Source organism: Manis pentadactyla, chromosome 2, assembly GCF_030020395.1.
Source record: "Manis pentadactyla isolate mManPen7 chromosome 2, mManPen7.hap1, whole genome shotgun sequence".
In the NCBI taxonomy this organism is placed as follows: domain Eukaryota; kingdom Metazoa; phylum Chordata; class Mammalia; order Pholidota; family Manidae; genus Manis; species Manis pentadactyla.
Window position 1 is genome coordinate 163,451,749 of NC_080020.1, and position 14,676 is coordinate 163,466,424.

At 48.0% G+C, this 14,676-nt stretch overlaps 1 protein-coding gene across 1 annotated transcript in view; it reads right to left on the reverse strand.

The window, feature by feature from the left end:
• TCF7L1 (transcription factor 7 like 1) overlaps nt 1-12,387 on the reverse strand; it is a 154,853-nt gene extending 142,466 nt beyond the window's left edge. Inside the window, exons 1-3 of the mRNA XM_036931084.2 lie at nt 11,930-12,387; nt 11,783-11,846; nt 11,409-11,536 (exon numbers count right to left, since the gene is read on the reverse strand). Of these exons, the coding sequence (XP_036786979.1) occupies nt 11,409-11,536; nt 11,783-11,846; nt 11,930-12,163 (426 nt within the window). The 5' untranslated portion in view covers nt 12,164-12,387. The remainder of the gene's footprint in view (nt 1-11,408; nt 11,537-11,782; nt 11,847-11,929) is intronic.
• Nucleotides 12,388-14,676: the final 2,289 nt, after the last annotated feature.

Sequence of the window (14,676 nt, forward strand, 5' to 3'; positions counted from 1 at the left end):
TGACCCAGGAATTCCACTCCTAGGAATTTACCCTAAGAATGCAGCAGCCCAGTTTGAAAAAGACAGATAAATCCCCTGTTTATCGCAGCACTATTTACAATAGCCAAGAAATGGAAGCAACCTAAGTGTCCATCAGTAGATGAATGGATAAAGAAGATGTGGTACATATACACAATGGAATATTATTCAGCCATAGGAATGTTACAAATCCTACCATTTGCAACAATATGGATGGAGCTAGAGGGTATTATGGTCAGTGAAATAAGCCAGGTGGAGAAAGACAAGTATCAAATGATTTCACTCATCTGTGGAGTATAAGAACAAAGAAAAAAACTGAAGGAACAGAACAGCAGCAGACTCACAGAACCCAAGAATGGACTAACAGTTACCAAAGGGAAAGGGACTAGGGAGGATGGATGGGAAGGGAAGGCCAAGGGGGAAAAGGGGGCCTTATGATTAGCAAACATAATGTCGGTGGGGGGCACAGGGAGGGCTGTACAACACGGAGAAGACAAGTAGTGACTCTATAGCATCTTACTATGCTGATGGACAGTGATTGTAATGGGGTATGTGGTGGGGACTTAATGATGGGGGGAGTCTAGTAACCATAATGTTGCTCATGTAATTGTAGATTAATGGTACCAAAATAAAAATAATAATAATAATAATAATAATAATAATTTAAAATACTGCAAGAAAATATCCAGTTATTACCACTTTGGTTGAAATGTTTGGCCACTAAACACCTTAATAAAGTCATAATCATACTATATGTTATTTTGATGACAATTTTTTTTTTTTTTAAATATCCAAGAGATTCACTGTAGGATGTGTTTAGTTTTACCTTTAGACAAATCCTGGTTTTAAGATGCAATCTGGCCAAAATACTAATTCAGTGACCCTTAAATACTACCATTATCTCTGTTTTGCTTAAGGGGCACAGGGGTACAGATCATTCAAGATCAGTCCAACTGAGGCCAAACTTGAGTCTGAGACCCTTTAGCCACATGGCCTCCGCAAGGGAAAAGGGGTAGCTTAGCACACGATGCTCATCTATCCCACCAGCTTGGGCTCCTCTCCACACAAGTTCCTCTCCTCTCTTTCAACAAAAGGTCAAAGGGGCTCTCCCCAAACTCCAGACTCTTTCTCACCGTCCCAGCCTCTACCCATATTAACTCTCCTTACAAGGGCCTGGGACACTGTGAAGATGATCTATTTCCAGTATAAAAACAAAGCAGAACAGAATGAACAAAATAGCAGTATACCAAGATACGACAGATACCAAGTATATCACTGATACCAAGAAGGGACTAGTGGTTACCAAGGGGGAGGGGTGAGGTGGGTGGAGAGGGTAAAGGGGCACAACAGTTCACAACCACAATGTAGGTCGGTCATGGGGACAGTAGTACAGCATGAAGAATATCGGCAAAGATCTTAGCACATTAAGACATAGTAACGGCACTAGAGGTGGTGAGGATTTAATAAAATGGTAACTGTTGAACGACTGTGTTTATATTTGAAACCAACATAAGATTGTGTATCAACAATACTTTAAAGAAAAAGAAATGATCCATTTCCTGCTTCAAAGCTTCAGCACCATTGTCTCCTACCAGACAATTTTAGAACAGAAAAGCTTATGATATAAAGTAGAAGTACAAAGGATTTTCATCTCATGCACCTCTAATACTCCTCTATGCATCCCATCTAGAAAAGCTTAAATAGATAATATGACAAGAAAAGACTGTATCCAATTTACACTAAAACAATTAGTTTTATCAGGGAGGCTGGCAGGGAGTAGGAAGCAGGCAACAGACCAAGTCAACAGATGCAAACAATATGTTACATATCAAGGTATCTAAGGAACCAAGTGTTACACCACTTGGAGGTGTGCAAAGAAAAACACAGGGAAACTGGAGGGAAAAAATAGATCGAATGGAGCTGTAGAACACAGAAAAGCAGAGAAAGATTAAGACAGCAATGAACAGCATCTCTGAAACTGTAGAGACCAGCCATTGAGGCTCTGAGTCTACCCCAGGCAGAAGCTGTGATTAAAAGTGCCTGCTAAGTCTACTACGCTGATGGACAGTGACTGCAATGGCTGTGTGTGGGGGCGGGCGGGGAGGAACGACATGATAATATGCGTCAATGTTGTAACCACAATGTTGCTCATGTGAAATCCTCCTAAGATTGTATATCAGTGATACCTTAATTTAAAAAAAGATGCCTGAAAAAAAAAAAAAAAAAGATGCCTGTTAAGTGAAAGGGCTGGAAATGCCACCAAAAAGAATGAATGCAGAGATACTACTCCTCACTCATCTTTAACCTGTGCACACCGTTTCTTTGCATCTTGTTCCAAATGGCAGTTGCACATGAATATGGCTATCACCTCAGTGGAGGAAACCTGCAGCACGGTGGCTCTCCCACTCTCTGTAGAGGTGATCCTGGGCCCCTCACTTACTCCGTTTCAGCTTCCTCACGGACAAAACCGAGATTATCATCAGACATGAAAACACTACAACATGTTCCAAGTGGTAACAGTTGTATACAGTGTGATATAGTTGCCCTGGCACAGGGCAGGTGCCTACAGGGCCTTTTTTTTTCCCCTTTAATGCTGATGTTCAAATATTCATGCTGTCAACATTCAACAAATGTCTGTGAATCATGTATCATGAGTCAGGTGCTACTGTTTCATAAAACATTTTGAGGTGTGCTTCCTCTGCAGTACTGCTTTCTGCAGGCTTGTAGGTCTCCCTAAGTAGTGAGCCCTGGTCCTCGGTGCATCATTCGTAACTGTTTGATCCTGATCAAGTTCACAATCTCCCTGAGCTTGCACTCCTCACCTGTGGGACGGGCTGGATGGTCCTTCCAGCTCAGACAGATGCAGGGTCCTGGCATAAGAACAGCAGAGAGAAACACCCAACCCACCTCTAGTGGAGATGTGTCATAAATTCAACTAATCTTAGTGACCCTGACTAGCCTATATGGAATGGATGGGGAGAAATGTGATCTTGGACATCAGAAATCACTACTGCCAACAAACCTGGATTTGTAAATTGATCAGCTTTTCATACCAGTCATTCTTTTTTCTCCTTCTGCATCATCAGAGGCACCCATTAATGACTTATTATATCTCATATTTATTTATGCCTTTCTTTTTTCCACACATTTGTTCCTACAAATGGCCCTACTCACTTTATGAGGTATAAGGCATTTATCTCACTAAGACTTAGTGTCCTACAATGCCCCAGGTCTCCAGGAGGATTTAGCTTAGACCCCACATCTCCCAAACTTCTATCAACCATACTCAGAAGCCCCGCTTATTAATCTTCCCACCATACTATTGTTTTCAGAAAGAGACCACCTGGAAGATTACTTGGGAAATGAAGAAAAAAAGCACTGAATTACTTGAATCCTAATTTCAAATCATCTTACACACACACACACACACACACACGTGAGTAGGGTTGGGGAGAGACTAAGACATTATAGTTCCTAAAATAATTCTCTTTGGAAATGTTTAGTATTTATTTCTTTAACAGTCAATATACTGAAATAGCTACAGATGACTGGGACTGATTTTTAACTTTCGGAGAGCTTTAAATAAGCAACCAATTTATAACATATTTTGTAAAGTGAAAAACAAGGAAATACTATTTGCACGCTTGGCTCACCAGGGCTTGGTTTGTTAACCAAACTACACTGTAACACCAAGTGCAGGAGGAGTGAGCAAGTATGCTCCCCCTGTCTTCTGTCACACCAAAGACACACTTGTCTATTCCTCCAACCCTCACTGACTTCAGCAAGGAAAAACAGTCCCCAAGTTCATTCAATTCAACTGTTAGTAGATAACCACTCTTTCCTCTGAAAGAGGGTGACCTGTGGTGGTGAAGTTCCTGGGACCACCCTCTGAAGGTCATCTAACTCCTATGGAGTGCAGAACTGGTGGAACAGCTTAAAACCACAGCCACTCATTTAGACAACTGTTTATTTGGGAAGAAACATTCCCCGGTCCAATCCATAAAGTCAAGGCAAATTAGCCACCCTCCACGCCAACTGATAGCTCACATCAGGACTTCTGAGCTGGAAGACAAAGGTCAGCAGCCCTTCTCCCAAGAGGAGGGGCAGGAGCTAGCTCTATCAGGTATGTGTAAGGTCAGAGGGTGCAACAGAAAGCCCTACACTTGTGACTCACAACCAAATTCAAATCTGTGCGCTGTCAATGACCACTAGAGTAACCTTGAACAAGATGCTTGACCTCTGCAAGTCTGTCTGCTCCACAGCAAAATGGGAATAACAAGTATCTACTTCCTAGCAGGTCAGAAGCTGTGAAAAAATATTAAAAGTTCTGGTAGCCCCTGCCAAGTGCTTTCCAAATGGGATGGTATGTTTTACACCCTTCAAGAACAGCCAAGGAGGGCACCCAATTTACCATACGTTTGCCAGCATTCAATAGTCGTGTAAGACAAAATCGTTGTTAATTTGGTGGGCCAAAAAAATAACCCTTTTCTTTATTAGCATTTTTTTGACTGGGAGGTTGAACAGTTTCACATATTTGCTAGTCATTTGAACACTTTGGGGGAATTTTTTGTTTATATAAAGTTTATTTTCTACAATTAGGGTGAACACTTGGGGCCTTGTTCCTCCTCTTCAATGAATTAGATTTCTAAAATGCTATAACACAGTTTGAGAGTATGAGTATTCTCTGTCCTAAGGACACCAGGTCACTAGTTATCACCACTCAACACTTGCCCAAAAATTCTTAAAAGGGGCCGTATATAGGATAACAATTTTACAATTTTATTTTCAAACTTGAAATATATATCTGAACTAAATGTTTGTTTTCCCATGAAAATCTGTAGGCTATGCACATAATGAAAAGGAAGGATGTAGGGTTCTGAAATTCATTTTAGAACCTTACAGGCATCTGTCAATTGAGGTAACTCAGCCCATCTCTAACAGCTTGAGTCTCAGAGAGACACTGTACAGTATCAGGAGTTTTTCACTGGGCAGCACATACAGTATAGAGGAAAAGGCAAGTCCCTACCACTTCCCCTCATTTCCAAATGCCAAGGTTTTGGAAACTGCATTTATTCCATTGTTTCCTAAATCCAATCCAGTTTCAGAGAAGATAATAAAACACAGGACACAGAAAAACCTCCTCCAAAACTACATTATTAGATTAGCTAATTTGGGGCCGTTTCTACATACTTGAAAGCAGTCAGTCCTTTCCCATTCCCTATTACTTATCACACCCCAGTATCTGCCTGACAGAAAATGAGTTGTATTTTGATTTCCATCTCTATCCCCCTTCAAAATCAGCCAGCACCAGACAATAAGAAGGAAAATTTCCCAGGTAGGTCACATCTTTCAATCAATGCACAAACGTTTCATTATTTAACATGTAGTTAAAAGGTTCCCAACCTTTTTGGCTTTATAATGGGATGCAGAGATGGGGCCTGAAGTCTCCCTACTGCCAATAAAATTCCAGCACCCACACCCCAGCCAATGTACCCCTGGTTTTACTGAGAATATCAAAGCCATCTAGCCACCCAATGCACGCTACCTTCCATTTCTGCCAGCACCACTCTGCACGGTTCCACATCCTCATCTTCAACTCTGGGCTAGTCTGCAAAACTGGGAGGACACCACTACTGCCAAGCACCCTCCATCAATGAAGGAAGACTGCCTTCTTCCCGAAGATCCAGTCTCATCTCTTCTTCCCATCTTCTTCCCATTCCTCTTCCACCCTGCCCCACTGCCCCTACACACAGGCTCCTGCTCCAGCATCCTAAAAACATACCCTCTTCAAAGCCTGCGGCTCTTCCCTTCCCTGTTCTTGCCACAGCCAAGCTTCCCTCCAGTTGTCTGCAGACTGGGTTCAACATCTTCCAGGTTACAGTAAACAGTGAAATGTGTAAAGTAACAGGGGAAGAGAGAGGCTGCTCAGTCTGGGGTTCTGGCCAAGGACTGAGGGACAGGCACACAGTGCCTTGGCACCCGTCAGGGAGTGCTGAGCTAGTATCACTGCCTCCCTGTCCATACCAACACCTGCCTGGACTACTTCTCTCCGCAGGCACCAACAGCTTCTAACTGCCCGATTCCCAAAGCTCCTCTGACTCTTTGACCTTCCCATCCCCTCTGTCTGTGGCATCTAACACTGAGGACCACCCCTCCACTTTCCTCTCCCTCCAACTTCCATGATGTCACAGTTCCTCAACTCATCTCCTTCCTTGGCAAGTGCCCCTCTCCATCCTCCCTGGCAACCCCTTCCTCCCTTGCATTATCCAGTTGCTGCCGTTTCAACTATACCCTCAACTCCCATTGAGCCCCATGTGTCCTTCGGAGAAACTCAGCAGTTCTCCCAGTGCGAGCCTCACAGGCTGCATAGGCTATTGTAGCCAAACCAGCCGATGAGCATCTGTCCAGCACTGGGGAGGCAGAGAAGGCAGGCCCAGGCCCCACCTGCAAGAAGTCACTCCCCCAGGTCACCCAGGCTCAGACACGGAGCGTTCACTGTGACGTCAGCCGCTTTCTGCCTCTGGTACCACCCCCTCTCCGCACAAAGCTAAACCACCAGCCCGGTCTCTCCTTTCTTCCCCTGCTATTCAGATATTCTTGGTCCCTTTTCTCTTCACCCCCGGACTCATGTGAGTCTCCTGACCAGGTAGGTCCTTTCTAGCTCCTTCCAGGTCCTCTCCCTACAATCACTATTATCTTTCCAAGCACACATATGAGGCACATCACTTCCCAGCACAGTTTTCAATGGTTCTCTGATGCTTCTTGAATAAGACCAGAGTCCTTCACTAGCATTCATGGCCTCCCATCCCGACCCCTCACTCTTCCAGGCAAATGGAGTAACGTTACCCCAAATAGCCCCAAACTTTTTGCCTTTGTCCTCCCTGTGCTGGTTTCTACCTCAGGATGGGGGTGAAGGAGGACTTCCACTTTTCACTGTAAATACCTCTGTACTGTTAAAATTATTTATAATTAACAAGAACTACTTTGAATTAAAGAATGATTGAGTTTCAGGGACTAGTTTAGAACAACTTCCTCTCCCTACCTTCCTTCACCACGCCAGCCAAAACAATTTTTCTATTTTCTTTACTCTTAAAACTCTTCTCTGGAGTTTACTGGCTCTTAACATAGACTTCCTACTATAGTGGTTTATGCTAACATTACCTATTCCTAACTCAATTTTTCAAGTCCTTTAGGGCAAAGCTGGGTCTAATTCATCCTACCTTCCCAAGACCCTTAGCCTTTGCCCACGATAGGTCCTCAAGAAACCTCAGATAAAGTTGAGGAGTTACTTATTAATCTTAAGGATGCCAATCTAAATTTCCCCAGTTTAACAAGTAAAAGTTGACTCTAAATTGGAATACAAGTGGGATATTTGCATTATAGATTTTCCAATGAGTTAATCATTTAAATTCTTTTTTATGCCAAAATTTTTTGGTAACTTTGCACATAGCTAGAAGACTGGAACAAGATTAGTTTTTTGTGTGTATGTGAGCCAGCCTACTTTTCTCCCCTCAAGAAGGGTGTGAGCAACCTATAACTTCCCATAACTATAACAATGCAAGTCAGGTATTCCTCCCCAGATCCGCTCCCACCCAAAGGAAAATGACTGACGGGGTTCAAGACCCTCTACACAGTTTGTCACGAAGTGTCACTCCAGCAATTCAAGTGCCAAAACTTCCAGCAATGTAGGCAGGGCCCTCACAAAAGCTCATTCCATGTGAAAAACCCTCATTAAACCCCAAGTTATATTTAGAAAAAAAGAATGTAACAGATGTTATATTTAGATAAAATGGCTGAAAAGAATTTTACCAAAAGCAGTGCATTTATACTGATCTTTCAGAAGAAGGAAGAAGACTTACATGTAACTCCTAAAAACTGACAACTTCTCAATACATATACAAAGATTTGTCAGAAAGAAAACAGGAGGGCTCAGGATATTGGAAAGACTGCCCATGGGGAGCAGTGGGATGCAAAGGACATAAACACAAGCACCCATTTGGGGAACAGAACAATTTCATCCAGAAATCTGAGTTGGGATTGTCTGAGAAAGGTTCAAGCAGCGGGACGCTTGAGCTGCATGATAGTAGCTCTTACATTTATAAACTGAATACAAAAACATGGGGACTCGCTTAGCAACTCTACCTAGAAGTGTTCTATTCCAGAATGTCATTAGCACTCATATTGTGGTCACAGTCAAACTACTGTCACTTTGTAGCTCACTCACTGAATCACAACCTTGTCTTTTGCCTCTTATTAGTCTTAAAATGATTTCTGACATCCCCTTTCTTCTCTGTGGATTTACATTTTCTTGACAAAACACTAGTCAATGCACTAGAGTTTAGGAAGCTGGTGAAGCCTTTTCATGAATGAATGTGTAATTTCAGGGTGACTCTTTGAAGGAGTGAAAAATGGTCTATGGCAGTCATTCTCCTTTTCATAGGCCATGGAGTCCCCGGGGCTCCAGATGAGAATGAATCACAGCTCGAAGGCTTGGCACACACCCCAAGTTAAGGGGACCTCTTCTCTAAAGAGCCTGGGGAAGAGGCCACTTCCAGCCTCCCAGTCAACCAGAGTAGAGGGCAAAGGGAATGCATGGGAAAGGGCTGGCCAGCCCGAAGTCACCCCAGCAGGAGCTGTGCCAGTGGGTGAGGGTGTTGCAGCTCTTCTCTAGCTACTCCCAGGGCCAATGAACACCCTGAAAATGCTCCAGCCAGTCTCCACTTCTGCTTTTGTCTTGGTATTTCCAGAAAGTGTTAGAGCAGCAAAGAACTGAGGTCACTCAATTTTATTACTTTCTAAGCCTTAGAGCAGCAAAGCCTAAAGTTGTGAAATTTAGTGATAAAACAAAAGAAGACCTAGGATGCCAAGAGAGACCAGATCATATATTCTAAGCAACCCCACCCCCACCCAGTCACCCCCCTCCCTGTTCCTCTGTCCCACATCTATCTACACTCATTTTACCAGGCTGGGACCACAACAGAGGGCCACTTTGTCTGCCCCTACAGTCTGCCTATAACAAGAATCACATTAATTAAATTAATGTTATCAACTGGAGGAAAAGCATCACCTCAGTCCTATAGTCCAGACAATCAAATGCTTCAGTGTTTCTCACTTGCTTTCCTAACTGGCCATGATGCCCAAAGAGAGCGTCAAAATTAGCAGGTTCCACTGAGCTGATCTAACTGCAGGAAACGTCCCCAATATATCGATGAACTTTGTAACCAGGCAGGCCTACCACAATGATGGGTAAGGGGCACAGGAACTATGGGGGAATTTAACTTCCTTCTGTAAGGGCAGTTCACCACGGAGACGAGATATAGGCATGGGAGTGGGACAGGACATACTAGGTCCCTTAAGAAACAACCCGAGCAAGAGATTGAGTGTCTTGGAGGCTTGAAAGGAGGACGGTGACAGGAACAGAGCAGGAATAGCTGCAGTAATGAACAGGGACAGTCAGAATGATGTAGAGGAGAGGCAGGCTCCAAAATCCTATGTAGGCCTGGATTTAGTAATCAGGAATCCTCAGTACAAGCAAGAATCAGCCTTTGTAAGTTCTTGGGCAAAAGAACATGGAAGATAGTAGGAGAAGGGAAGGAGGGGACTGACAAAAACATTAAAACTGTCCCACTTGGGCTCTAGGGCTTGGGTTGCCCTAGAGAGAAATGGGTAAGTAGAATAGCTTGCTTGAGGGAAATAACTAGTCATACTTGGTACATTTCTGGTAACTTTCCCTGCCTCAGGACCTGGTTCAGTGTTGACTCACAGATGTTAATACCTCCCAGGATCCTCTTTCCAGACATCTAACGGTAAATGCAAAAATGGGACTTTGGTAGCATAACCCTCTCACAAGCACAAAGGTATAGGAATCCTTCCAGAACTTTCAGAACTGAGCTACTTCTCCCACATGGGAAGGAATCAATGAAAACCTAAAGTCACTGCAGCTTGTTTTGCACAAGTTTTACTCACACCTTTTTCTTCTGATATGAATGAAAAAAAGCGACAGCCAGATGCCCATATCCAGTTTATATTCAGGACTTCCCAGGGGGTTAAACGCAGAGACAAAGCTTTGGGGTCTTCTGTGCTTGAAAGGTGAGAGGGCCGTGTGGTTCCCCCCACTCTACTCTGACTTGGTCAAAGCCCCCCACAGCCACTTCCACATCCCATCTGGCCAGAAGAGCGCCTCTACTGAAGCCACAGCCACAGCCGATGCCCCGTCTCTCCACCGACCGCTGTACCATGACAGCGCTCATTCAGCACCGAGAGCTTCTCTGGCGGCCCTTCAATTACAATCATTATTTAAGGATAGCTTGAGCATAAAGTGACTTTGTCGTGCCCTGCTCCTAAGGTGCCAACATCTCCGCCCCCGATACAAGAACGAAGTGGCGGGCCCTGGGAAGCGGGGCGGGAAGCAAAGAGGACCACGGCCTTGCGCCTGGCGCCCAAGCGGCAGAAGCGCAAGAGCCTGCCACATAGTAGGTAGGCGCGCGCCCACGATCTGCCACAGGGCCTAGCACCCGGACAGGGGGCCCTGGGATGGGGAGGCGGCTAGGGGCACACAAAGGCCTCGCCCAGCCGGGGCTGCGCCCGTCGCGATGCGGGGGTCGGGAGTTTGGAGCCAGGGAGGGGGCGATGGAATCCGCCCTCATTTGCACGTCGTCTGGGGCCCGGTCAATTTGCTTAATCACGGCTCTAAATGCCAACGCGCAGCACACAATGCGCGCCCATTAACAGGTTTAAAGTGTCGCAGCGCTCGCTTTAAATGAGAAAAGCCGTCAACAAAGGGGGAAAAAGCCAAGTTCCTCATCTTGAAGAATGCCTCGGGTCACCCTCGAAATCATCTTGGAGAGTTTAAAATCCCGAGTTCTAAAGAACAGTTGAGGCCTCTGCGCTATGGCTGGGGGTGGGGAGAGGGGTGTGAATAATAACTCGCCAGAAATACTGGGTTTCTTAGGAACTAAGTCGCAACCGCCCAGTGAAACTGGACTCGGGGGGCAACGTTGCCTACCCAGCTCCCCAGTCTCACTGCCCACTGCCAAGGAAAGCTGACGGATTTCCAGGAAGGAAAGCGAGACTCCGATCCCCCAAATCCGGCACAAATCCGTTTTCCTTGAGTGAGAGCAGAGAATTTTGGAGGCCATAGAAGACCCCAAAGAAGTGGACCCTATAGCCTCTCTCCCCAGGCAAAGGAGAGAATTTAAACGAACTTTACTTTCCACCCAGGCATGGCCAGCGCAGCCCACCGCTCAGCCGCCCGAGTAGTTAACTCCGCAAACAAGCTCTGCCCAGGATCCTCACGGGACGGCCCCATCCCCCACCCCATCGCCGAGGCCGGGGCGCACCCCGCGGGCCCCGGCCTCGCACCCACCCGGCGCGGCGCGACAGGCACTCACCGTGCGCGCTCCTCCCGGAGACAGGGGTCCGTTGGAGAGGTACGGGCTGCTCAGGTCCGGGATCATCAGAAACGGGTACCCAGGGTACGGGGGGCCCTTAAAGAACGCGCCGTCCTGGGGCCTTCTCACTGAGGACAAGACCAGGGCGGGGGTGAGGCCCGGGCCCTCGGGACAGCGCGGCGGCAGGGAACCCAGGGCGGGGACCTGAGGCTCGAGCGCCCCCCACGCGTGCCCCAGGACCGCTGACGCCAAGCCAAGAGGGGCGGAGAGCAGCGGCACGGCCACCGGGCCGAGGGGACCCGTGGGCGGCCTGAGTTCAGGCATAGAGCGTGCAGCGGGGCCGGGGAGTGGGGGCTGCCCCGTCCGGCACGTACCTTCGGCGAAATAGTCCCGCGGCTTCTGGAAAGCGTCCCGGGCGGGCTGCGGGCGCCTCTCCGCCTGCGGAGGAGACACAAAGGCGAGGGCGGGTGAGCGGGAGCGGGGCCGCGGTCCCCCGGGGTCGGCCGCGGGAGCCTCCCTACCTCCGAGTCCGAGCTGCTGCTCTGGTTCTCCGACTCATTGACCAGGGACGACTTGACCTCGTCCAGGTCCCGCTGCGCCGAGGCGCTGTCGCTACTCGGCTCCTGCTCCTCGCCCCCCTCGTCCTGGAAGGGGATCAGCTCGTCGTTCGCCCCGAGGTCGTCCCCTCCACCGGCCGCCCCGGCGCCCGCGCCGCCGCCGCCTCCCCCGCCGCCGCCGCCGCCGAGCTGGGGCATGGTGGGGCCGCGGGCCGGGGCCGCCGCTCTCCGAGCCCCTGGCCGCCCGGCGCGGCCCGGCCCGGCGCCCCTCCCTCCCGCTCGCCCGCCCGCTCCGCTGGCCGCCGCGGCGGCCGCAGCAACAAAGTTTGACAGGGCGTGGCCCGGCGGGAAGCAGGGACGGCGCGGGGGCGGCGCGGCGCAGCTCGGGCCCCTCCGGCGGCGCCGAGCCCAGGGCTCCCCAACTCGCCGCCGCCGCCTGCTCCGCCGGGGCGTCCCAGCGCCTGGCCCGCCGGGGAGGGGCGAGCGGCGAAGGAAGGAGGGACCGCCGGGCTGGGCAGGGGGGCGGGAGGGAGGAGCCCGGCTGCAAGCTGACACCCGCGCGCCCCGCGGAACCCGGAGAGCTGCGGCGCGCACAGCCTCGCGTCCGCACTCGCGCTCGGCTCGAGCACACCTTCCGGGGGCTGTGCCTCCCGCCGCGCGTGCCGCCCCCTCCCCAACACCAGCCTCGGCACCCCCGCACCGCCGGCGGCCCTCTCCCCACCCTCCCGCGGACCGCGGCAGTCCCGCCCCCACCCCTAGGCATCCCCTAAGTTTCTTCCGAAGAACCCCCAGAACTCAGCATGGTTCCACACCCCCTCCCACCGCATCGGCGCACAGGCGGGCGGCACTGCCCCCTGCGGGAACGCTTCGGACACACAGACCCGCGGCGGGCACCAACTGCCTGGAGTTCCTCGGAGCGCGGGATCCCACCCAGGCTGCTGGGATCCTCTGCTCCGTGTATCCCGGCCGAAGTATCACGCGGGATACACGGAGCAGAGGACTGGGGAAATTTATGGCTCCGCGGATCATACCGGGCGGCATTCTGCTGCTCTTTCTTGTGGGGTTCCAACACACCCCTTGCCCTAGCCCAGGTTTTTTGCTTTGTTCAGGTGTCCAGAGTCACTCCCCCGATGAAACCCCAAAGATCACCTTCACCCCATAGTTTCGGACTAGGTCTTTAATAATTAATAACTCACAGTCTTGACTTCGGAAAGGGTTTGGATTTGCTTCGTTGAGAAGGAAAATTGCCCGGTGACGTCTGAAGCCGTTTACAAAGCTGCAGCATACGAAAAATACCCAACCAGACGCATGCTTAAAGAAATGTTACAATAGCATGAGGACAGCATCCCTCTCCAACTAGTTGGGAAAAGTTTGAAAAAGCCATCCCGGTGGGGAGCTATTGGTGAGAGCATCCATTTTAAAAGCAGGCTGGAAGGCGGTGTGGGAATACCCAGAACTATTTAAACACAACAGGAATTTTCCTCAGTGATCCCCCTACATAAGGGCAAAGTCACAAGGAAGTTCAAAGCAGCAGGAAGTTTGATGAAAGGAGTTCTGGGCCTGTCTTGCAGCGAGAGTCTGCACCAACCAGCTCCACAGAATGAAGCTCCTGCACATCCTAGGTTTTGAACTCCCTTAAATGAAAGATAGTATATATGTCACTCTTTAATTTTTGTTTTTAAAAAACTACACACATACATTTGTTTCTGCACAGAAAAAGTTTGAGAACATTCATACCACTGATGATTAATATTGATTATTAACAATATTTCTGGGGGAGAGGCACGGCAGTTTTGTTACTTTCTAAATGTTTTATTGTTACAGCAAGCAGATAGGCCTTAGTTATTTTTTTACACAGTACATTTATGTAGTCTTGCAAAACCATTTCAGACAATACAGATGTATCATAAGTAGTATCTTGAGTAAAAAGTAAAAGTTCCTCTTTTCCCCCTTCCCTACCTCCCTCCAGTTAACCACGGTCACTAGTTTGGTATGTATCCGTCCAGACATTTTCCTAGGCAGTTATGCACACATGTTTAATGTACAAATATTCAGATTTACTTTCATATAAATAGAATTATACTGTTCATACTACTGTGTGGTATTTCATGTTTATAAGTTTTAATTTCATTTCATTTTTGTGAGAAGGTATCCATGTGATCCCAGGCATGCAAAACCTATTGTATTAGCTTCACATGGTTGCTATAACAAATCACTGCAAACTTGGCTTAAAATACCAGAAATGCATTCTCTCGCTATTCTAGAGGCCAGAAATCCAAAATGAGTTTCACTAAATCAAAATCTAGGTGTTGGCAGGGCCTTATGCCTTTGTGAGGCTCTAGGGAGAATATATTCCTTGAGTTATCCATCTTCTGGTAGCTGCTGGCCTTCCTTGAGATCTCATCACTCCAGTTTCTACCTCTGTGGTCACATTGCCTTCTTATTAGTGTTTGTCCAATGTCTCTCTCTGCCTTCTCCTTATAAGGAATGACACTTGTGATGTTATTTAGCCCCACCCAGATAATCTTGGATAATCTCCCAACTCAAGATCCTTAATCACTCATGCAAAGGCCCCTTTTCCTTAAAAGTAACATTCACAGGTTCCAGGGATTAGTACATGGACAAAGCTTTGGGAGTGAGCCGTTATCAGCCTAACACATGCATCAACCTGAAGGAAGTGAAGATTGAAACAGCACAGAGATACGATTTTT